At 42.0% G+C, this 25,011-nt stretch overlaps 1 protein-coding gene and 1 long non-coding RNA gene across 2 annotated transcripts in view; one reads left to right on the top strand and one right to left on the bottom strand.

Annotated features, from left to right (window-relative positions):
* The window catches only part of LOC136169885 (uncharacterized), a 42,196-nt gene that overhangs the window by 16,301 nt on the left and 884 nt on the right, over positions 1-25,011 (bottom strand). The window lies entirely within an intron of this gene.
* Positions 18,130-18,990, top strand: TEDDM1 (transmembrane epididymal protein 1). The gene has a single exon (XM_065936415.1). It carries the CDS (start codon positions 18,130-18,132, stop codon positions 18,988-18,990), a length of 861 nt encoding a protein of 286 aa, XP_065792487.1.

Below are 25,011 nucleotides of genomic sequence, written 5' to 3'. Positions count from 1 at the left end.
CCCAGACCACCACTAGACAAAAGCCCACCCAGTAACGAAGACCCAGAACAGCCAAAAATAAATAAACTATTAATTTAAAATTTTAAAAATTCAATTCCCTAGTTATACTGGCCACATTCCAAGTACTCAATAGCCATAAGTGGCTAGAAGTTATCATACTGGACAGCATAGATTATTGAAAATTCCCATCTTCGCAGAATGTTCTATTGGGCACTGTTTCTCTAGAGTTTGCCAGGGCAGTTTCAGTATGTCAGCTTAGCCTGACTGTAGGCCACCATTGAGCCCAGGTTTCAGTTGGCCAACCTGGCCAACTATTTATACTGTTCCCAGATACTCAAGGCACATATTAAACCTAGAATCTCAGGAAAGTAAACTCACATTGATAAATGTGGCTCCATCAACTCTTCAGTTTCACTTTACATGTCAAACACCTTTAGAATTCATCCACATCCACATTCCCCACACTCTGGCCAGGGCTGACTGGTGAGCTTTTATGATTGCTTTGGTGTATTGATTTCCTCTCTCACCCCAGACCAGGTCTTGTACATTCTTGTCTGGCCTGTATTAGGATCTACTCTTGTTATGGACACAGAGGTAATAAGAGTGGTGGAAGTAGGGCTTACAAAGACTGGCATCCATTGATGATGGATCCCTCCTGGGATCCACTGAAAGTTATCAATGGATAACTGTATCAATGGATACAGCCATTGAAAGTTATCTGTGCAGAGGAAGACCTTTTCTCTCAGGTGGGAATAGGGCTTTCCTCCATCAGAAAGAGAGGTCCTATGGAATTTGGGAGTTCAAATTTCTCAGCTTCACTTGCTCTCCTCATCCCAAATCTCAGGGTTCCATTCCTTCCTCCATAGGTTTTCTCATCTTATCATTAGAGACTGGTCACTAATCAGTCACTCAGTCATGTCTGACTCTTTGCAGCCCCATGGACTGTAGCCCACCAGGCTCCTCTGTCCACAGATATTGTCGATGGATATTCCTCTGTCCATGGATTCTTATCCAGGCAAGAATACTGGAGTGGGTTGCCATTTCCTACTCCAGGGGATCTTCCTGATCTGGGGATCAAACCTGGGTCTCCTGCATTGGCAGGTGGATTCTTTACACTGAACCACCTTGGGAAACCCCTAGAGACTGGTAAGGCAGGCATTTAATTGGCCCTGCTCCTCTACGACCCATCCACAGCGCTGGGTTCTTTAGCCATATTGGCCCTGCAACGATAAGAAATGAAGAATTCTTCTAAAGTTGGTATAAAGACTTTTGAAAGAATTTGACACTAAAACCTTCCCTGAGCTTCTGGTAGCTTTCTAAGGCATACTGACCAGTGACTCTGACTAACCTTGACCCGCCCCTAGGAATTCTCCTGTCATGTCAGTGAACTACTCTAACCTGCACTCTATGCATCACTCAGCATAACATTCTCTGATTACTGTATAAGTTGTGTATTTCCTGTGCATGTCTGAATCTACTACACTTTTAACTATATTGGAAGCTTTCTGAGGTCAAGATTTAGTAAATTCATATTTACTGAACTTCTGAAGGCATTCTGGCTCATTCAGCAATTTCATGCCAGACAAATGGCAGTGTCTGTGCCCAGGCCCCCCTTGAGAACATGGAGTGGTGGCTGGGGGAAGCAGGTCTGAGGCTGAGTCTCGCTGTGGAACAGCCTGACCATGAAGGATTTCTGTGGGCTCCTGTGGTCAACCTGAATTTTCCTCATGAATCTTTTTCCAGGTACTCGGTGTCCACAGACCCTGGAGCTGTCTGCTAGCTCGGCTAATCATTTACTACCTCTGACTTCCTTCTTGGCTACTCGTGGGCCCTGTCTGGTTTGGGGTGGGAGATTCCTATCTTCAAAGTCTTGATCAGGATGTTCATGTTTTAATGAACATCATGCAGCTTTGGTGCCTGGCCAAGGTGGGGGCCTGAGAAACCTGGACAGGACCTGAAATGGGGCTCCTTGTCCTCATACGTGCCACTTTCAACTTCACATTGCTGCTGGGCCAGTGCTACACTTCTCTCTCATCCTCTGGCCGCTGACTCACAGCTGCCAGAAATGGCCAAGAGGTGGACATAAATATGGTGGTCAGGAGATGAGTGGTGTCTGCTTGTCCCTCAATGTCCACTATGTCACTTGGACCTACAGCTCTGATGTGCTGGAGATCTCATTATGAGTGATCTAAAATAGTTTTTTTTTTGACATCTGCAGTCCCAACTAGGTAGAATGGGACTACTCATAAAAGCGCACTGGCTCTCTGCTAATGGCAAATACTTGGTGGAGCAATGGCCTTTGCTGCAAAGAAGGCCACTTCTGCTCTGAGGAGCTCAACAACTCCCTAGAGCAAAGGCAAGAACCAAACAGGGTACTGGAGATTTCTCCCCCCTGGTTCACTCATCACAGTGTCATGTGCATGTCACTGTACCTCCTCTGCCTGAGAGTTCAGCTCTTCGAAGTTGTCTGAGTGTTTTGATCACAAGCTAAAAAGGAAAAACTGTGGGATAACAAAATCACTCCCTTCTAGGCAACAACTGCATGTTTCCCTCCCTCTTTCTCTCTCTTTCCCTCCCTTTTCTCTTCCATTTCCTTCCCTACCCTTCCCTTCCCTGCATCTTTCCTCCCGTTCTTAACTAATACAGATGACAAAGCTCTTTCCTTTTTCTAAAGAGAAACCAAAGCTCTGGTATTTAGGGGGAAAATAAGACTGGATTTCTGATTTATTTCCAGTCATTCCCCCCCACCCCATTTTACCATACTGCCTTCTTAAAAGCTAGGATTCTATAGTAAAATATTAACAGTGGTTATCATTAGGTTTGGAATTGCTTATTTTTTCTCTCATTTTTGCTTATTGATTTTTTACAATTTTCCTATAAGGATTATATATAAGTTTTGCATTAGTTCAAGTAAACTAGCTGCTATAACAAACAATGTGAAAAATTTCCATTTCTTAATCAAAAAAAGGTTTATTCTTTGACCACATGTAGTCTAAAACGAGTGAAAGTATAGGCCTGCTAAAAGGAGTATACCAGGAAACCTGTTCCTTTCATCGTGTGGCTCTTCCAACCTCAACAAAGTAAGACTTTCAAATAAGCTGTGATAATCTGTGTAAATCCAGAGGAAAGGAAAATAGCATGGAACAGTATGTGAGAAAGGATGTTATGGATGTGGCCAGAAAGTCATATATGTCATTCCCATTCAAACTCCATTAGCCCAACTGCAAGGCTGCATCCACCTATAAGCCAGGTGGAAAATGTAGTTTATCAGCAAAGGAAAAGGAAATGAATGTGATGAATCGCTAGCCAATCTATGCCACACTTGCATAAGAAAAAGAGGAGAGTTTGAAGTTAAAATGGAATAAGGAAAGCAAGCACTTCATAAAGCAATCTTAAACTCTCCCACAGCATTTTCACACTCACTATCCCCCTTACAAGAAAATTCTTACCTTGAGCACAATTCTATGTGATTTCACACTCAAATCACACAAAAAGTGGGATTTGTGTGTGAAAATTTCTTAACTCTCCCCCAGTAAAGAAATGACCTTCATCCTCAAGAGCATGGACAGATTGGACTTTCTGATATTAAAGAGATGCAGGAAAGGTAGAAGCTGAAAGCTGAGACTGAGGGCTCTGAGGCAGTGCTGTGACCTGGGTGTAAAATCTCCTCCTCTCCACTAGGTGTGCTATCAGATATGAGTGCTGCCTCTCTGCGCATAGCATTGCTTGTACAGTAAGGCTAGATAATTGATTATGAAGAAGACTGTTTGATGTCACCATCATTCACATTGAATGATGGACTTCTTCTCCTCTCAGAACACCTATCCCTTCCAGAGAAACTCTTATTCCATGTACCTCTTACAACAAACCCAGAACCTTTGGTGTACCCAGGGCATACCTCACATTCCCTGTACCTTGATCTTCACTATCCCCCTTACAAGAAGACTCTTACCTTGAACACAATTCTACAAATGCAGCTGAATATCACCTAGTGCTTAGAACTCTTTCTACCTATATATTAGACACACAGCAGATGAGAATAAGGTTGATGAGCTAATTCATATTAAATAGAAGTTGTTCACTGAATCTATTTGTCTCAACATATTTGAATGTTAATAAGAAATAATACTCTGACATCCAAAATTAATCTCTAAAGATAGTTTTTCAGGTTCATCTATTGTCCAGTGGCAATTTAGGGGTAAGTGAAGGGCTTTCTTGGTGGTCCCCTAAATCTGTCTTTAACAGAAAAATGAAGAGCCTGGATAGATATTCAATATGTATAATGTGAGCACACTCCCATATGCTTTCAGTATGATCAGAGAATAAGTAAGGGATCTTAAATGATGTGCAAATGTTTTAGTATAACCCAGGCCTTTTTCTGGATAATCTCTGTGTTCATGTACCTGTCCACTGCTCCTCTAAAGTGCTGGACAGTAGCAGAAGAAAGCAAGCCATGGGAGAGGAAGACAAACGCAACCAGAAACATCTCAAAGGCCCAGACAGACCTCATGAGAGCATATATTCTCACAGGTGCACACTGGGAAATATTTATCTTCCTCCTTTGGCAGAAGTCAATTAGTTCTCAGTGTACTAGAGTGGAATGGAACAGTGAGAACCAGCTCAGTGAAAGTACAGACTCCTGTTGAGAACTTTCCATTCTATCCGGGAGCAGTGACCAGAGGGAGATGATAAAAGTAGGTAGAAGTTATATACATATATATATCTCCCCAAAGTTGAAGAGCCCTCAAGGGAGAGGGCAGGAGGAGAGGGCATAGAGGATGAGATGGCTGGATGGCATCACTGATGCAATGGACATGACCTTGGGCAAACTTCAGGGGATGGTGAGGGACAGGGAGGCCTGACATGCTGCAGTCCATGGGGTTACAAAGAGTTGGACACAATTGGGTGACTGAACAACAGTAGCAGGAGAGAGGAGAATAGATAGCCTGAGTTTTTCTCTTCTCTTCTTTGTTAGACAGATACATTGTGCTTTGTGCTGTGTCTCTGGTGAGGAGGTTTTGCCTCAACAACTAAAAGGAATTATCACATAACATAGGTAGAAATATGAATTGGTCCACATTTTCTTAAAGTCAGTTTGACAGACATTTAGTATGCCAGAATTTAAAGTGCATAGATCTTCCAAGCAAACAATGCACTTCCTGCTATCTGCAGTGGACATTTGTCATGTCAACCTAACAACATCTTTAAAATAGCCTCCCAATATTTTGATCATTTCCATTTTGTCAGGCCTGCCTTCCTGATAGATATCTGCTTTTAACCCTTCACCTCCTTTGTAGTCAGCTAGGGTCCATGTTTTAGAAAAGCCAGTGGAACCAGAGATCAAATTGCTAACATCCGCTGGATCATCAAAAAAGCAAGAGAGTTCCAGAAAAACATCTATTTCTGCTTTATTGACTATGCCAAAGCCTTTGACTGGGTGGATCACAATAAACTGTGGAAAATTCTGAAAGAGATGGGAATACCAGACCACCTGACCTGCCTCTTGAGAAACCTGTATGCAGGTCAAGAAGCAACAGTTAGAATTGGACATGAACAATAGACTGGTTTCAAATAGGAAAAGGAGTACATCAAGGCTGTATATTGTCACCCTGCTTATTTAACTTATATGCAGAGTACATCATGAGAAACACTGGGCTGGATGAAGCACAAGCTGGAATCAAGATTGCCAGGAGAAATATCAATAACCTCAGATATGCAAATGACACCACCCTTATAGCAGAAAGTGAAGAAGAACTAAAGAGCCTCTTAATGAAAGTGAAAGAGGAGAGTGAAAAAGATGACTTAAAACTCAACATTCAGAAAACTAAGATCACGGCATCTGGTCCCATTGATTCATGGCAAATAGATGGGGAAGCAGTGGCAGACTTTATTTTTTTGGGCTCCAAAATCACTGCAGATGGTGACTGCATCCATGAAATTAAAAGACACTCCTTGGAAGGAAAGTTATGACCAACCTAGACAGCATATTAAAAAGCAGAGACATTACTTTGCCAAGAAAAGTCCATCTAGTCAAGGCTATGGTTTTCCAGTAGTCATGTATGGATGTGAGAGTTGGACTATAAAGAAAGCTGAGTGCCGAAGAAGTGATGCTTTTGAACTGTGGTGTTGGAGAAGACTCTTGACAGTCCCTTGGACTGCAAAGAGACTCAACCAATCCATCCTAAAGGAGATCAGTCCTGGGTGTTCATTGGAAGGACTGATGCTGAAGCTGAAATGCCAATACTTTGGCCACCTCATGCAAAGAGTTGACTCATTGGAAAAGACCCTGATGCTGGGAGGGATTGGGGGCAGGAGGAGAAGGGGACGACAGAGGATGAAGTGGTTGGATGGCATTACCGACTCAATGGACATGAATTTGAGTAAACTCATGTGATGGACAGGAAGGCCTGGCACGCTGCAGTCCATGGGGTTGCAAAGAGTCAGACAAGACTGAGTGATTGAACTGAACTGAACTGAACTGAGGGTCCAGGTATGTGACCAATTAGACACACTCACTTAATACTTCAGCTCAGAATTGAGCAATGTAAGGAAACTGAATCCATATGAGGTCTCTGTTCTGTAACAAGAGTACTGGCAAAGATGGAAACCTCTTTCCATCACCAAACTGATTTGCCCTGTAGTTCTGAGGTCAGTGCCAGAGGCAACAACCTAATCCCGTCTGATAGTGAAATTCTGGGTGCTAGTCCTTCAAACTTAACCTGGAGTCTTTTTCCAGCCTTCCTAATGATTCTATAATGAATTCCTTTCCTTTAAACTAGCCAGAATGGATTCTTGTTGTCTGTAGCTAAGAACTCTGATACAGTGTATATTCTAGAAATACTCACATATCTACACAAAAAGCATGTACAAGAACAGGTACTGAAGCACTGTATCTATAGGTAACTTTAAATAATAAATGCTGACCAATAGAGGGATGGGTAAATAAATTATGGGGTACAATGCAGAAGTTAAAAGGAATAGAGGAGACCTGTGTCCTGACATGAAAAGAGCTCCAAAATGAAGTGAAAAAAGTTAAATGCAGGAAATACAGGGCATATGATGCAGGTTTTGGAGACAGGTGTATTCTTGTTAACTTCAGAAAGTCTTAAAAGTTCTTACAGCTGTCAAGAATGGTTAGGACCATAGGGTAGTCAAGAGAAAAAACATCTTGATAGGTGTGACTTGCTTAACATACGCTACAGCAGATTTTATCTCCATTTGGATAATGAACCAATTGGATTTTAATCTATAATTAGTGTGACTATATAATTTATAACTCAAACTTGGACACTTGAGAGAGAAAAAATACAAAATTAATTTTTCCACTGAAACAACAGGTAAAAACCAAACTACTCCAGACAAATCAGGATCTATGGTTAGTCTACCATAACCTAAAAAGAGGTGTGTCATATACTTTTAATTTGCCCCCTCAAATTCATTTTTCTCCTCTATCCTGCTTCCTCTCCCAGAAGACTGACTTTGTATATTACACATCACTGAGCTCAACTTATCCTCTGGCTTTTGGCCAATGACTAGCCCCAGTAGGAGGATGGAAATAAGAGTGAGATTGGGACATTATTCTCTTAGCTTCTATCTCTGGACTCACTTCAGGCTGGCCGTACCCCTCCATCACAACACAATCAGTATTAGCTTCCTAAGCTGCCATGACAAATGACCACAAACTTGGTGGCTTAAAACAACAGGAATTCATGCCCTCACAGTTATGGCTGCCAGAAGTCCTACATCAAGGTGCAGTCAGCGCTGCTCCTATCTGGAGGGTCTCAGAGAACGTCTGTCCCACGCTTCTGTCCTAACTTCTGATGGCTGCTGGGAATCCTCGGGGTTCCTTAGCTTGGAGATAACGTCACTCCACTGTCTGCCTCCACTTGCACGTTGCTCCTCTGTGTGCCTGTGTTTCAAACCTCCCTCTGCCTTTCTCTTATCAGCTCATCTGTCATTGGTTTAGAACCCACTCTAAATCCAGGATAATCCTACCTGAAGATCTTTAATTATGTCTGCAAACATCCCATTGCCAAATAAGGTCACATTCACAGGTTCTGGGGTTAGCATTTGACAATATCTTCTTGGGGGCCATCATTCAATCCATGACGCTATCCTTGCACACACCGAGGAAATTCTCTCATTTCATGTCCCTTGGACCCGAGAGGTTGTAATAGCTCCAGTGGTTACTCAGCTATCCTTTTTGGGCTTCCCTGATGGCTCAGATGGTAAAGAATCTGCCTGCAATGCAGGAGACCAGGATTCGATCCCCGGGTCGGGAAGATTCCCTGGAGAAGGGAATGGCTACCCAACTCCAGTACTCTTGCCTGGGGAATTCCATGGACAGAGGACACTGGTGAGCTACAGTCCATGGGGTCGCAAAGAGTCAGACATGACTGATCCAACTTTCACTTCACTTTACATACCCTATCCACATCTATAAGAGAAGTACCTTTATTAAACTTTCCTTTGGAATTTTCCTGGTGATCCACTAGTTAAGAGGCTGTGCTTCCACTGCAGCAGGTGCAGGTTTCATCCCTACTCAGAGAGCTAAGATCCCACAGGCCACACAACTCAGAAAAAATAAATAAAAATTAAAGCCTTCCTTGAACTATCCCTGCTTGGGTTGCCATCTATTTCCTGTTGGCACTCTATCTGAAACACCAACGAAGTAATTGCACTGGCGGCCAGAAGCCTTAAACAGAATTTACTCCCAGATATTTGAAACAATGAAAAGAGAAAAAATTTTACAAATGAATTTCACAAAAGTAAACATACAATGAAAGAGATTAATTTTGTAATCTTGCAGGTAACACATTATGTGGGTCATCCAAGTTCAATCAAGAAGACCAAAGGGTTAATTAATTCAATGAAAAAATCCTAAAAGAGTTGCTTTGCCAGGTACTAGAAGGCTCAGATGGTAAAGTACCTGCTTGCAATGCAAGAGACTCAAGTTCAATTGCTGAGTCGGGAAAATCCCCTGGTTGGACATGATTGAGTGACCAACACTACTACTACTATGAAGGAATTAGCAATATAATAATATAATAATGAGAAAGACACAAAGATGTACAAACTGTATTGCAACTTATAATAATGAACAAAAAGGAGGATTGGATGGTGTGGTAAGCAGATGGCTCCCAAGATGGCTAGATGGCTCCCAAGATTCCTGCCCCTGGTATACATGTTCTGTATAATCTCCTCCCCTTGAGTGTGAGTGGGACTACAGAATATAACTGGATATCACTTCCATGATACTAATCAGATGAATTGTGAGTTAGTGAAAAGGAAGAGTGTCCTGAATAGGTCTGACTTAGTCAGGTAGGGTCATTACAAGGTGAATCATCAAGGAGATACACTCCTGTTGGCCTGGACAAAAGCAAGCTGTGAACTTCCAATGAGGGTCACATGGCAAGAAGTGTGGGCAAACCTTTAGTCACTAGCAGCCAGCAAGATATGGGAGCTTTAGTCCTAGAACAGCAAGGAGCTGAATTCTGCCAACAGCCAGTGAGCTTGCAAGAGGATCCTGAGCCAGCTAACACCTTAATTTCAGCTTGTTGAGATTTTGAGCAAAGGACTCAACTAACCCATATTAGATTCCTGACCCATGGAAAATGTGAGATAATAAATTTGTGTTGGCTAATCTCCTAATTATATGCTAATTTGTGGCACAGTAATAAAAAATTAATTACTGGTAGCATTAGTTTCAGATGAAGTGGGTTTTTGCTTGTTTATTTTGGAAATATTTATTTATTTGCCTGTGCTGGGTTGGCACTGGGAATCTTCAATCTTCATTATAGCATGCAACAAACAAACTCTTAATTGTGGGACCTAGTTTCCTGCATATGTGTGTGTGAAGTCACTTCAATCATGTCTGACTCTTGGTGACTCTAAGCCCATCAAGCTCCTCTGTCCATGGGATTCTCCAGGTATGAATATTAGAGTGGGTTGCCGTGCCCTCCTCCAGGGAATCTTCCTGATTCAGGGATTGAATCAGGTCTCTTACATCTCCTGCATTGGCAGGGGGGCCCTTTACCACTAGTGCCACCTGGAAAGCCCCTAATTCCCTGACCATGGGTTGAATCCAGGCCCCCTGCATTGGCAGCACAGAGTCTCAGTCATTGGACCACCAGGGAAGTCCTTGGGGTGAGGGTTTATCCAACACTGGTCAATGATGAGAAACACTGTACCTCATTAAGATGTGTGGCCCTATTATTGGAATATTGTGTCCAAAATGAAGCAAAGGTCATAATGAGAATGAGAAGCTTTGGAACCATCAAGTTCTTGTGCTCTCTATCCATAGTTACAAGGCAACTTTGAGAATTCACTTTCCTGGCCTCAGAAACTGTGGCATGGACAGGGTGCATGAGAATTCTAGACTTCGGGATACTGAAGGCGAGGAGGGAGTTGGGTGGGAGCAACCAACTTCACCCTTCAGGTAGTTTGCACATCAAAGTTGATGGCCAAGAGATACATTTATATCAGCTCCCAGTGGGCCTGTTGGAGGCTTGGTAGACAATGTAGATTAATTGATTTAAAACAGATAAACTCTTAAATCACATCAGCTTACCACCACAGAAGGTTATTTCTCCCACACTCATAAAATTAAATGCCAGCATTTCTAATTAGTAGATCAACTTCCCAGATGGCGCTAGTGGTAAATAACCCATCTGCCAATGCAGGAGATAAGAGACCTGGGTCGAGTCCTGGGTTGGGAAGATCCCCTGGAGAAGGAAATAGCAACACACTTCAGTATTCCTGCCTGGAGCACCCCATGGACACAGGACCCTGGCGGGCTACAGTCCATGGGGTCGCAAAGAGTCAGACACGACTGAGTGACGAAGCACACAGTAGCATAGGCAGCCTTTCAACTAGTCTCTCAGAAGTCAGACTCTTCCTATCTTGTGACTCTGTCCTTCTCTAGTGCCTCACAATCTTCTGTATTCAGCCAGCAGATATGGAAAAAGAAAGGGGGGAAAATAGGAGAGAGCTTTCTATGGGCCATGTCTTGAAGTGGTGTATATCAATTCCATACACATCCCACTGGCCCAGACTCAGTCACAGAATTGTCAGGTAACATGGTCCCTGGCTGGATGGCAACTGCCCAGCAACACCCTATACTGTGGGAGGAGAACAAGAATATTCAATGGTGAGCCAGACGCATCTCCCACAGGGAATTTTGAAGTTTACAGTGAGGTTCCCAAATTGCAGAATTAAGAATCCTTCACAAGATAGCACAAAGGTTAACTCTGAACTTGGGGATGCATATTCTGGGATGGAAAAGGATTGATCTATGGAGGAACAGACTCAGGGTCCTTGAGTTCTGTCCTCAGCCATGGGTGAGAGTTAATACCATAGTCACAAAGGAAGAAATAGGTACAACAGAGATAACATGAGTACGTGTTCCCACCTTGCCAAAAGTTTTCAGGAAAAAAAGCAGCTGTTGAAATGTGATCACCCTGAAATTTATTAAACCAACTGTGAAACCTAAGCCATGGTTATACAATGAGGTATAAAGCTCCTATTATAGGAAATTTCAAAAAGGAGAATTATGAACTGGTGTGCCAGGAGAAATAAAGCAAATATGTCCCTTCAAACTCAGAAATAAGAATGTTGTTTCCATCTCTCATGGCTTTGTTTAGTAACTTAGTGACAAACCCCAAGGCTTAGTAATGCTTATTTGAAATTAAGATGAAAATCTGGCACATAAACAGATGGGCTCTGACCTTATTCTGATTTCCACAGACCCACTCCCTATATGGTTTTGCTCAAGGCCCCACCTCTGGCTTGCTCTCTTCCTGTGGTGGGTTTCTGCCTAGCAGCAAGGTGAGCTGTAGTCATTTTTTGATGCTGATGATAATGACAATGCCCCTTGCAAACAGAAAGTAAATTAAAAGATGTTCAGCACCATACTAAAATCCTACAACCATTGAGTTTACAGTGTAGCTGTCTAGATACCATTTCTGAACAAATTTCTACCCCCACCAGGAACTGTTCTTGTCACTAAAACTTTAAAATTCACTTAACTTGTCATTCTATACTGTCTGAATCTACATAATACAATATGGCGACCACTAACTACATGTAGCTATTGAGCATGTAACATGGCTTGTCTGAAATGAAATGTGCTGTTATGTATAAAACATAACATTGGAGGTTGTACACTTAGTATGAAATATGGAATCAAATACTTCATTTATTAAAAATAATCCATTTATAACTTATATTAATTACATGTTGAAATGATATTGTGGACATATTGAGTTAAATATATCTTATTAAAACTAATTTCACCTTTTTAATGTTGCTGTTACAAAATTTTTTTTACTTTTAAGTTTTTTATTGAAGTATAGTTGATTTTATTGAAGCATAGTTGATATAACGTTGTGTCAGTTTCTGGTGTATAGTAAAGTGCTTCATATATATATATCATATATATATTCATATATATCATATATATATTATTCACATATATCATATATATTATTCATATATATTCATATATATCATATAATGTATATGTATTATATGTTACATAATACATGTCATTTTTCATATTCTTTTCCATTATGGTGTATTACAGGATATTGAATATAGTTCCATAAGTTATAAGTGGGACTTTGTTGTTTATCTGTTTTATATACAGCAGTGTGTATCTGCTAATCCCAAACTCCTAATTTATCCCTCTTCCACCCCTTCTCCCGTTTGGGGTAACCATAAGTTTGTTTTCCATGTCTCTGAGTCTGTTTCTGCTTTGTAAATAAGTTCATTTTTATCACATTTCAGATTCTACTTATAAAGGGTATCATATGGTATTTGTCTTTGTTTTTCCGACTTACTTCACTTGGTATGATAGTCTTGAGTTAAATCCATGTTGCTGCGAATCGCAATAATTCTTCTTTATGGCTGAGCAGTATTCCATTGTATGTATACATCACATCTCCTTTATCCATTCATCTGTCAATGGACATTTAAGTGGCTTCCATGTCTTGACTATTGTAAATAGTGCTGCTATGAACACTGGGTTACAAGTATGCTTTCAAATTATAGCTTTCTCCAAATATATGCCCAGGAGTGGGGTTGCTGGATCATATGGCAACTTCTTATTTTTAGCTTTTAAAAGAGCCTCCATACTGTTTTCCATAGTAGCTGCACATATTTCATTCCCACCAACAGTGTAGGAGGATTGCCTTTTCTTCACACCTTCTCCAGCATTTGTTAACTGCAGACTTTTTAATGATGGTCATTCTGATTGGTGTGAGGTGATATCTCGTAATTCTGATTGATTGCATTCCTCTAATAATTAGTGATATTGAGCATCTTTTCATATACCTACTGGTTATTTGTATGTCTTCTTTGGGAGAAACGCCCTTTTTTTTTTATTGGTCTGTTTAATTCTTTGTTACTGACTTGTATGAACTGTTTGTATATTTTGAAAATTAAGCCCTTGTTGGTCACATTATTTGCAAATATTTTCTCCCAGTCCATAGATTGTCTTTTTGCTTTGTTTATGGTTTCCTTTGCTGTGCAAAAGCTTTTAATTAGGTCCCATTTGTTTATTTTTGGTTTTATTTCTATTGCCGTGGGAGACTGACCTAAGAAAACATTACCAAGATTGATGTCAGAGAATATTTGGCCTATGTTCTCTTCTAGGAGTTTTGTTATGTCTTATATTTGAGTCGTTAGGCCATTTTAAGTTTATTTTTGTGTATGATGTGAGAGAGTGTTCTAACTTCATAGATTTACATGCAGTTGTCCAGATTTTCCCAACTTGCTAAGAGACTATCTTTTCTCCATTGTATATTCTTGCCTCCTTTGTGGAAGATGAATTGATCATGGGTGTTTTGGGCCCTCTATCTCGTCCGTTAACCCATATGTCTGTTCTTCTGCCAATACCACAGTGTTTTGATTATTGTAGCTTTGTAGTCTTGTCTGAAGTCTGGGAGGGTTATGCCTCCAGCTTTGTTCTTTTTCCTCAGGATTTCTTCGGTAATTCTGGGTCTTCTGTGGTTTGATATAAATTTTAGGATTATTTGTTCTAGTTCTGTGAAAAATGTCATGGGTAATTTGATAAAGATCACATTAAATATGTAGATTACTTTAGGCAGTATGGCCATTTTAACAACATGAATTCTTCCAAGAGCATGGGATATTGTTTCCATTTTTTTTGCATCATCTTCAGTTTCCTTTATCAGTGTTTTATATTTCTCAGCATATAGGTCTTTCACTTCCTTGGTCAGGTTTATTCCTAAGTTTTTTTTTTTCTGATGTGATTTTAAAAGGGATTTTTACTCTTCCTTTCTGATATTTCATTGTTAATGCAAAGAAATGCAACAGATTTCTGCATGTTAATTTTTATCCTATCCTGTTACCTTGCTGAATTCATTTATCAATTCTAGTAATTTTGGAGTCTTTATGGTTTTCTATTTATAGAATCATGTCATCTGCATATAGTGACAATTTTACCTATTCCCTTCTACTTTGGGTAACTTTTCTTTTTCTTACCTGATTACTGTGACTAGGACCTCCAACACTATGTTAAATAGAAGTGGTGAGAGTGGTCATCTTTATCTTGTTCTAGATTTTAGCAGGAAAGTTTTCAGCTTTTCACTGTTGAGTAATATGTAAGCTGTGAGTTTGTCAAAAATACCTTTTATTATGTTGAGATATGTTCCCTTCTGTACCCACTTTGGTAAGAGTTTATCATCAATAAATGTTGAATTTTATCAAATGCTTTAGAACATTTAAAATTACCTATGTGACATTTGATTACTATGGAACCAAGGTAAATACTTCCCTAATGTTTTGAGTGTGTGTGTGTGTGTGAGTGTGTGTGTGTGTGTGTAGAGATGTGTGCCTTCAAATGGTAAGCCCTTTGAGGATAACTACATCATATACTTTTTTATATGCCTGCTGTATTCAGTAGAATCCACAGCAGTTAGTAAATTCATATTTACTGAATTTCTGAAGGCATTCTGGCTCATTCTGGTATTTCATGCCAGATAAATGGCAGTGGCTGTGCCTAGGGGCCTTCAATTACACGGGGTGGTGGCTGGGGGAGGCAGGTCTGCGGGAAGTCTCACCACGGAGCAACCAAGCTGAGAAGGACTTCTATGGGTTACTGTGGTCAACCTGAGTTTTCCTCATGAAACTCTCTCCAGGCACGCAGTGTCCACAGACCCTGGAGCTGCCTGCCAGCTCTGCTAATCATTCACTACCTTTGGCTTCCTTCTCGGCTACTCATGGGCAGTGTCTGGTTTGGGGTGGGTGATTCTTATCTTCAAAGTCTTGATCAGGATGTTCATGTTGTAATGAACAACATGCAGATTTGGTGCCTGAGCAACCTGGATGGGACCTGAAGTGGGGCTTCTTGTCCTCATATGTGCCACTTTCAACCTCACATTGCTATTGGGTCAGTGCTGCTATTTTCTCTCCTCCTCTGGCCTCTGGCTCACAGTTGCCAGGAACAACTGTCAAGGAGTGTGGGAGCTGGAGGAAGCTCTGCTGCTCCCACTCACTAGGATCACAGCCTCAAAGTAGTAGAAGCAACAGTAAGAATGAGCAAATGTGGCTCCTCTTGAGGCCTGCAGACCATGTACTTCCTGTCCCAGCCCCGCTGATATGCAGAAGAGTAATGCATCTTGTGCTTCTCCCAGATCAAATCCAAAAACCCAAGACAATCCCTGGGGTTCTTGCCTCCTGACTTGCTTCAGAAGTGTCACTCAGATTTTCCCCTTGAATCTCCTTCCTTTGATCATCGAGCCCTATGGTGCTCTCACGGTGTTTTGATAATTCACCAAAAGGGAGATGGAGACAGGAGATAAATATTCTCCTTTCTGTGCAGCAATATTCATGCTATTTATTTTCACTTTAATAGAAGGTTAAGTTCAACACAATTTTTCTTTTCAGGTGCAAGGTATGACATGCAGCAAGTCAAAGGAGAACTCAAAGTTCTGACTTCCAGTTGATGCATTTTTCACTTCTTCATGCTGCCTTCTTAGAACTGTGTTTCTATATCTCAAAGAAAACAGTTGTCACCTCCAGATTATAGAATTACAGATGACTTGTATTGCTCTCTTTTTGTGAATGTATTTTACCTCATTTTTCTACAATGACTATACATTGAATAAAAAATACCTAATGTTAAAAATTTTTAAAGAGCAAACTCCCTCAGAAAGCTGAATTAAGCTCTTCCTAATTTACTTTCACACTCAAATCCCTAGCCCCACCAAATCGCTCAATAGCAAGAAGAAATCTGAATTGCTGTCATCCTCAAAGGCAGAAAGATTTAACTTTTTTTCTGGTATTGATTAGACTTGAGAATGTACAGGTAGTTGCATAGGAGTGAGGTCTCAGATGCAGTGCTGTGAGCTGCATGTAATTCTCCTCCTCTTCACTAGGGGCACTATCAGGACACAGGTGCTGCCTCTCTGCCCCACAGCATTGCTTGTACCTTGAAGAAGGGATGGTTATGCAGACTGTGAGGTCAGTACTGTTCATGTTGAGGGGTGAACTTCCTCTTCCCTCACCATAATTATCACCCCCAGAGAAACTCCTACTGCTTGTACCTCCTACAATAAACCAAAAACCATCGTAGGCTTCACATTCCCTGTACTTTGTTCTTCATCATTCTCTCTTCCTTATACTCAGCTGTCTGTTACCAATACCTAGGACTCTGTCTTCTGAGGTGCATTAGACACTAGTAGAGTCATAGATAAATGAAACTAATGCGCTAATCCATGTTAGAATCCGAATGGCCAACACCAGCTCACTGGAGTCACTCCTCTTGACAGAACCAGCATTTTAGGGATTACACCTTAATTCCTTTTATCAGTTAGAGATGGATCATGGGAATACGAATTTTTCAAGTATATTAGACCTTATGCATTTGGAGTGAAGAAGTCTATGGAAGGCTTTTGGCTCTTTTCTGTGTGGTGGGTTGGCTGTCCTTTCATCTATGTGTGGCAGCAGTCAGGAAAAAGTATGTTACACACACACACACACAAAAAAAAAATTGGGAAAGAGTAAGGACAAATTGCAACCTGTGAAGACAGGCTATAGTTTGTCTTCCTCTCATCACCTCACAGTTCAGTGGTAGTTGGCTTGCAGAAGCTTGTGTCCTTTACACAAAGAGAAGCTGAGAGAGTTATAGGCCTGACTGTCCATACCAAGGTAAGCAGATCAGTAACTGAATGTGTGAGCTGTAGGGGCAACTGGTACCCTACACCTTCAGAGTGTATTAGGTTGCTGCTTTACTTTCATCTTCAGATTCTTATCTAAACTTCTCTTGCAGTCAACTCAATCTTAAACCATATAGGGAAGGTAACTCTGGGAAACATGGCTCAAGCTTAGTCAGGTTGACACAGTACAAAATATCCAGTCCCTAAAATCAGTATCAAAAGGTAGCTTTTCAGATCCATTTACTGGCCATTAGAGATGCTGACGTGGGGAGACAAATGTGGGAATGTAGAGAGATAAGGGGCGGAGAGGAAGTGAGCTTTCTTGGTGATCCTCAAAGCAAGTCTACAAAAGAACAATAGAAAAGCCAGATAGGTGCGAAATATGATCATGTATACAAATGTTTTTAACTATATGTGTCCAGAAAGAAAACCCTGTGATTGGCCCAGAGTTATGTTTGAGAGGTGCCGAAGGACACCCAAGGATTTGTGAGTGCTCAGGCTTCCTCTCGAGACCATGGCAACCCCTAGTCCCATTCCATCCTCCTCTCTCCTCTGAGTGCTGGGTAGGCAGTCCTAGGGGGAGGAAGCCATGGGTAGGAGTCCCATGGGGGAGGAAGTCCCATGGGAGAAAGGGACAAGTATGACCACAAGGACCCCAAGGGCCCTAGACGGGGCCTCTAAAGGCACGTTCACCAGCTTTCTTCTTTGGCAGAAGAAGCCAGTTAGTTCCCAGTGTTCCAGAATGGAATGGAACAATGAGGCTTTATGCCACTAAAGTCGTAGGCTTGTTTCAAGAAGCATTTCCTCTCTGTGGGGGAGAGGTGGGTGGGGCAAAATGATAAAAGTTGGTGGAAGGCAACTCTATCCAAAGTCCAGACCTTGAGGTGACCCTAGAAGGACGTGCCTGGGTTTTATGCTTCTCGCCTTCATTAGATCGATTTGTGATTCAATGGGAACCTTTATCGGTCACGTGTATCCAGGGTTGTTCCTACTTGCATATGGACTATATCGAGCAGTAGTGGTCTCCAAAGCTGTGATATTCAGCAACTCTTTCCCAGATCCTTCTTTGCCTCCCAAGAATAAAGGGAGATGGGCCAGGCTGTGGAAACTGTCCCATGGAGGTTTGCTGAAGATGCTGGCTGGCTCTGGCTTGATGGCGTATGAGATCAGCTGCGTTGAGAGAGGGTTGACACTGATGAACAGGGACCTGCCACCGAGATTCACGTATGCCAAACAGTGGCAGCACCTCACCATGTTCATCCTCCTTACCCTCAACGGCTGTATAGACATCGTGAGCAAAAACTTGCTGCCTCAGCGCTGTGTGCCCCTAGAGAAAGGGATTTTGGTGCTGACCTTTTACGTGCTCCTGCTGCTGTTGGCGTCGCATGTCCAGGACTCTGCGGGGGTGGAGCTGCAGGTTCACTCTCTGCTCATCTTGGTGGTGGTGCTGCTGCTGCTGGTGTTCACCGCTGAGCTGTGGGCTCCCAATATGTTTCAACTCGCTGTGATTGAGACCTTTCTGTTTCAGATGATGGGTTCCTGGCTGGTACAGGCGGGCTTCATTCTGTACAAACCAGTCTCTGGCTACCCGTGGGAGGATGATGACATTAGTGACATCATGTTTGTTACCACCTTCTTCTGCTGGCATGTGATGATCAATGCTTTGTGCCTGCTGGGAATCTATGGAGTGTCTTCCTTTTGGCATCGTTGCTACCATCCGAGCTGGAAGCTGATGGGGTCCAGAGAAGCTCCATGTTACATATACTCCAGGAGACCCCTCTACCAATTGCTACAGGAAGTGGAGCAGTAGGCTCTCCTTTCAAAGAGTTCACCCTGAGACAGGGTTTGGAATGCCTGGCTCACTGTCTATCCCATCTACCCTCTTGTGGGTCCTCCCAGACTTGCACTGTACCCTCTTTGGTCCCTGGTGAAGACATAGTGGCCATAAAGGAGTCACTGGTCTACACCTGCCAGTGCACCTCCTGTCTCTGAACATCTAAACATTAGGGAGACGAGAAGATGCTGAAAGGATTGATGGGGTTGGGAGATGGGAGTAAGAGGAAGTGTGCAAGGAGAGTCATAGGGGGAGAGAAGGCAATAGAAGGGGGGGCTATGAAGGGGTGAGAGGAGAGTCTGTTATTCACCACCAGATGCTTCTCCAGGCACAAGTGACTGTCTGCCTTTTACCTGATGGAATATTGATTTCTCACAACTCAAAACTAGAATCATTCATCTCATCCTGACAAAGAATAGTGGGTACGTCTGCTTGCTTAGCAAATTGGCACCACCATATGGAAGAAAGATACATAGAATTTATAATTAAATTGGTTGAAATGACACTTTGCCAACTCTTCTCTCCACCACCCCCACCCCAACTTTCTAATTACTGGCTTCATTTCAAATTCAAACTAATAAAGTAAAACTTTATTAATGCTTTGCTATGGTGACATTTCAAATTTGCAGACTTAAAACTTTTATAGAATTCAAATGTTCAATCTCTCTCCAGCTTCCTCCTTTCATACTCATATACCAGTCACCATCACTACCACGGTGCATATAATTTACTAGATCCTGTACCCCTTGGGTCGTGGCAAATTTCACTGTCTTGCATCTCACAGAAAGCCATCCCACAATCACATCTTTGCCATGTTCTTTGGTACCCAGCATAAAAGCCACCTTCACCCCAATCCCACTGAGCACCTCCAAGAAGGCCTTCTCCAAGCATTCCTACTGACTCCCTTGTTCTGGAACTCCTAAGCACTTACGCTACACCTGCCTTGTTAATTTGCTTACACAGCTGACACTTTGCTTTGTTCTATTTCTGCAATCATTTTCCCTGAGCAGATTTTTCCTCACCACCTTGAGTGTAGTCTCCTAAGAGGTAAGGACTTTGTCATAGCCAAGTTACATAACTTCCTATGTATGCACCAAATATGTACCATAGGTGATGCTTAATAAAGGCTTATTTGCTTCCAGAATTTCCGCATTCCTGTTCCTTCAAAACGTGTTACTGGACAGACCCAAGGTTCTGGGAACCTCTGAAAGACACCAACAGTCCTAAAGCCTGAGTCACCTCCTTAGCAATGGGCCCACTTTCTTCCTCATTCTTGGGATAAGGAAATCCACTAAGCTGTTTCTGAAATGTTTACTCTGTTATTATTTTTTAATCTTCACGTGTTTCTATAAGGAACCTCTAGAAAGCCGAGACTCAGCAGGTTGACTTGTCCAAGCCTTGTAATTGGTACAAGGCAAAACAGGAATTCAAGTGCAGGTGTGTCTGACTGAAGCCAGTGACTGTGTCCTCTAGGCCACGGTGACTGTGCCGATGGCAATGGGAAAGGGAGTGACCCTCAAAATGAAATTGTTGAGGGACCTGCCTGGTGGCCCAGTGGTAAACAATATGCCTTGCAATGCAGGGGACGCAGGTTTGATCCCTGTTTGAGGAACTAAGATCCCACATGCCTTGGAGCAAACGAAGCCTGCATGCTGCAACTACTGAAGCCCGTGTGCTCCGCAGCCTGTGTGCAAAAACTAGGGAGCCTGTATGTCACAACTAAAGAGCCTGCGGGGCCAGCAATGAAAGATCTGCATGAGGTAATGAAAATCCTGCTTGCTGCAACTAAGACCCTTCATAGTCAGATAAATAAACTGTTGAAAGAAAGGAAATAAAGGAAGAAAGTCAGCCAGAAAGCCCAGTTGGAGCAAAAGGCATAGTACAAATACTCTATAGACCCCTCAAAGAGTGCGTCTGTCACTTTCTGTCCATGACCACTCCCAAAGTCTCCCCAGGGAGTGATAGTCTGGCAGGCTCTCAACCTCTAGCTAGGCCTTAAATGTCTGGGCTCAGATCTGAGTGAGGGCTGAGAATAAGAATTGTTTGTGACCAAATTTTCTGATCCTTGCTATTTCTGCTTAACTCTTGGTTCCTTGATTCTTTTCAACTACCTTTTGTGGGGGAACTCCTTTTCTCTTTACCTCTCATACACATTGATGGGAGATGATGAAAAAGCACAGATGCTGCTGGCAGCCTGTTTCTAGTCACTTGAGGTCAAATTTTATAATGATAAACAAACCAAGTAATCAATTAATACCCCAACATATTACCTCTTAAATATCCAGTGTAGATAATAAACTTCAATGTTATTAATTTACTATATAGTATTTGAGATGTAACAGAGAAGCCTTGAAGGCCCGCTAAGACTCCCAAACACCTCTACGGTTATACGGAGAAATTTGCAATTCTCACAGAATTCCACCAGAGGGCACTATATCCGCATCAACCCCAGCCAAACATCTCATTCTCCAACCCAGTAAACAAGTCTCCCAAGTACCGGTTCAAACGAAGTGGGGGGAGGGGAAAGGAGGTCAGGAAAAATACAGAACCAAGTATCCAGAAAACATTCCCAAGGGCTGTTTGTTTCCTGTTAAAATTTGACACGCAAATGTGAAATAAACAGGGATTCAAATCAACTAATGGAATGGGGGTGAGGGAGGAAGGGCTGTGGACCCAGCTGAGGACATCTTCGAGAAGAGCACCAACTAAAGGACATACTCTGATCCAAGTTATTTTTGATCATAATGCTAAATTTCCTAAACTTTTAAATAAGCTTCAATAATGCTCCAATTAATCTAGAGAACAAAGATAAATCCATATAAATCTCAATACATTGAGAACAGGAACAACACTTATCTATGAAAATCCCAGATTCACAAAACCATGAAACAGGTTATTAAAGGCACAAAATGATCTCCAAAGATTCCTTTTAAAAAGAACCTGTTATACAGTAACCCCACCCCCACCCCCCCGCCCTGGAATATACTGAATATCTACTACGTGAGGCAGCACGGGGGAAGTCACAATGAAGGACTCAGAGGTAAACAGGTTGGTTCCTGCACTGTGGGTACAGTAGGGATTTCAGAATTTAGAGGTGGTGCCCAGGAATCAGCATCATCCCCAGCCTGAGAAGGCTGAAGGAAGGGAAACAGAAAAAGACTCTCAAGGGAGCTAAACCTTGGAAGCATGTAAGGCTGTGAAATACTGCACTAAGGTGATTCAAGCAAGAGGTTGCAAATGAGCAAGCCCTCAGCTTTCTCAGCGTTAAGCTAGAATGATGTAAAGATTAATTCTAGAATGGCATGGCTGTAATTTTCTCGGTAGGACTTATTTTACCATGTCATTAGCTAAGATGAACTTACTTCCTCCCAATTCTCCAAGCAGTTTCCTTTAAGAGGTAAGATTTGAGGTAAGGCTCAAGACCTAAACCTTCAGTTGTAAGGTGTAGGCTGTGAAACTAAGTGTTCTCTACATTTGAATGATTTCAAGGAGCCTTCAACAAAACTCAATTCAGCCTAAACAAAAATAGCTGATACTTGAACTTACCATTTCCTAACCTGAGCTTAAGAGTATACAACAATCAGAAAGGATATAAGGAACAGTTCCTCTGGGTTCAGTATTAGATAAAACTGAATTGAGGTGAAACCTGGTCTTTCCTTCTTTACTTATGTAGCTTCAAGTCTGAAAGCTCGGTTAATTGCAGCTTCTCCCCCAAATTTGCTTTAAGAGTAATGACATCAGCTTCCAAGGCTGTTTCTTTTCCTTTTGTTTTATTTTTGTTTTGCTTTTAGATTTTACAATGGTCTATTCTTTTGGAAAGAACTGGTGTTTGTTTATTAAAAAGAGAAAAAGTTTATAATGCTGGGTTGGGTTTCCAGGGTGTTCCTCAAGCCTGAGTCTCAGCTGTCTTTTTAGCATGAGTTAAGGGTTTTGTTCACTGCCTACTGAAATCATCCAAATGTTGGAAAAACTCCATTTCCCAAGCTACATGTTCTGCTTGAAGGTTTGAGTATGTTTGAGCCTTACCCCAAATCTTGTCTGAGTGTAAGGCAACCAACCACACAGGCCCTAGGAAGGCACGCTCAGGTCACTAGATTAAGGGTTTACGATCTGCAAAGTGAGACTGAGTCGTTTAAAAGAGAAAGAAATTGAGAGGACTCACAGGTAAAGTCCACCCAAAACAAGGCCTTTATTTCAAGCAGCAGAACACTGAAGAAGTCCTTTTTTTCAGCCCCCAGCCATTTCCGCAGATTTGGAACCAAATTTTGACCTGTGATGTTTCTCTCCCACTCCACCCACCCCTTGGACACAGCTACCAATCTAAAAGAAAAAAGCCTGACTTCAAAGCCCATGAAACAGAATCCCCTGTCTGCTTTGATACTAGCTGTACCAGGAGACAGAAAGAGTTCATGGGTTCAAGTGCTCTAATGCTTTTTAGGGAGCAGGAGGAGACTGGGGGTGGGTGGCCATTTAGGGAAGAAGGAGAAAGAGAACAAAGGGCAGCAGACACAGCGAAGTCAAACTGGATGAAACAGGCCTTTCTCCTTCTAACTTCTCTAAAAGTCCAGTCTGGGTTTCTGGGGGCAAACCAGTTAGTTTAAGCGCCTTCTTCTGCTTTTTCTTCCTTCATACTCTTTTAAGCTTCCCTGAATAGTCCTTGAACTCATTTGGGCCCTAATTCAGTTTGGTTAAGTAAGTAGGGGGCTGACTAAGGAGGACAAGGCCTGTTGTTCTGCCTGAAAAACTCAGTGGTCATGTATTACCTTGCTAACCCTCACAAAGTACGCCCCCGGTCACATGAATGGATCAAAGCAAATCCATTTCCACTCTTGGAAAAGCAGCTCAAAGCACATGTTCTCTTGATGGTGCCGCTGTCAGTTCTGTGTGGTCAACAAACATCAGTTATTGACCAGTTATTGACCCCCCTGGACACTACTGGGGGACACACAGATGAATAAGGAAGGTTAAGACACCAGCCAGGGCAGCAGGCTGACTCACACACTAGAAGCTTTAAGAACTGTGCTTGCCTCTTACTTTTCTATTTTCTATTCCGTGTGCCATCCCTACCTCGGGTGCTGGCGGTGAGCAGTACAGTAGAAGGCTCTAGATCACTTCTGGCTGTATGGCAACTGAAAATTAATGTTTTCTTAAAACAAGAACATGGCCTTTCTCCTCCCATCACCCCCTCCTCAATCATTTAAACTCAAGACTTCACAGAAATAAATGGAATGAAGACAGCTCACTTTGTTATCAGATCTAAACCCACTCTCATAAAACTAACGGTGGCACATTACCCAGAGTTAGAAAGTTGTACTTCATGGGTTACGGCAGGGAAAGAAATAATCTAATCCCTTCAGATTATCTTGGCCTATAATAATTACAATTATTGCTTTCTAGCATTTGCTGTATGTGTGTGCCATCATAATTAATCCTTACAATATACAAGGCAGTTGTTATGCCTAATTTGTAGGCAAGGAAACTGAGGCTTCAGGGCTAAGCATCCACCTGAATACAAAGCTGGAAAGAAGTCAAGACGAGATTTGAACCTACATTGCCTGACCTGAAGCCCAGCTTTTCACCATCATTTGAAGGATCACAAGTTTAAGTGCAAGTGTAAGCATAGAATCCCTTACACTTGCAAGGCGACTTGCCTGGTCCAGAATGTCACTTGTCTGAAACATACCAAAAACCTCTGTTTGAGATGAATCTTGAGTCTGTCATCTTAAAGCACTGCAGTGTTAGCCACACTCTCACAGGGGAGGGATGTTGACCAAAGAAGCCAAGTTATGTGTGTGGTCACAGGCAACATTTCTTTTCCATATTTGTGGTACAAAAAATAACCAGAAGAGCAAACTTTTTCCCCTCCTCTTCCAAAGGTCCTGGAAACATGATTTCTTAGTTTTCAAACAGAAAATATCATATACTGGGGCTCTTGAAAGGTGCGATAAAGGCTAGACACCATCAGGAGGATTCAGACAATAAAAACAGTATGATTAA

Source organism: Muntiacus reevesi, chromosome 5 (assembly GCF_963930625.1).
Source record: "Muntiacus reevesi chromosome 5, mMunRee1.1, whole genome shotgun sequence".
Lineage (NCBI taxonomy): Eukaryota > Metazoa > Chordata > Mammalia > Artiodactyla > Cervidae > Muntiacus > Muntiacus reevesi.
The sequence above is the reverse complement of the archived record's forward strand: the minus strand, read 5'-3'. Positions and strand labels throughout refer to the sequence as shown.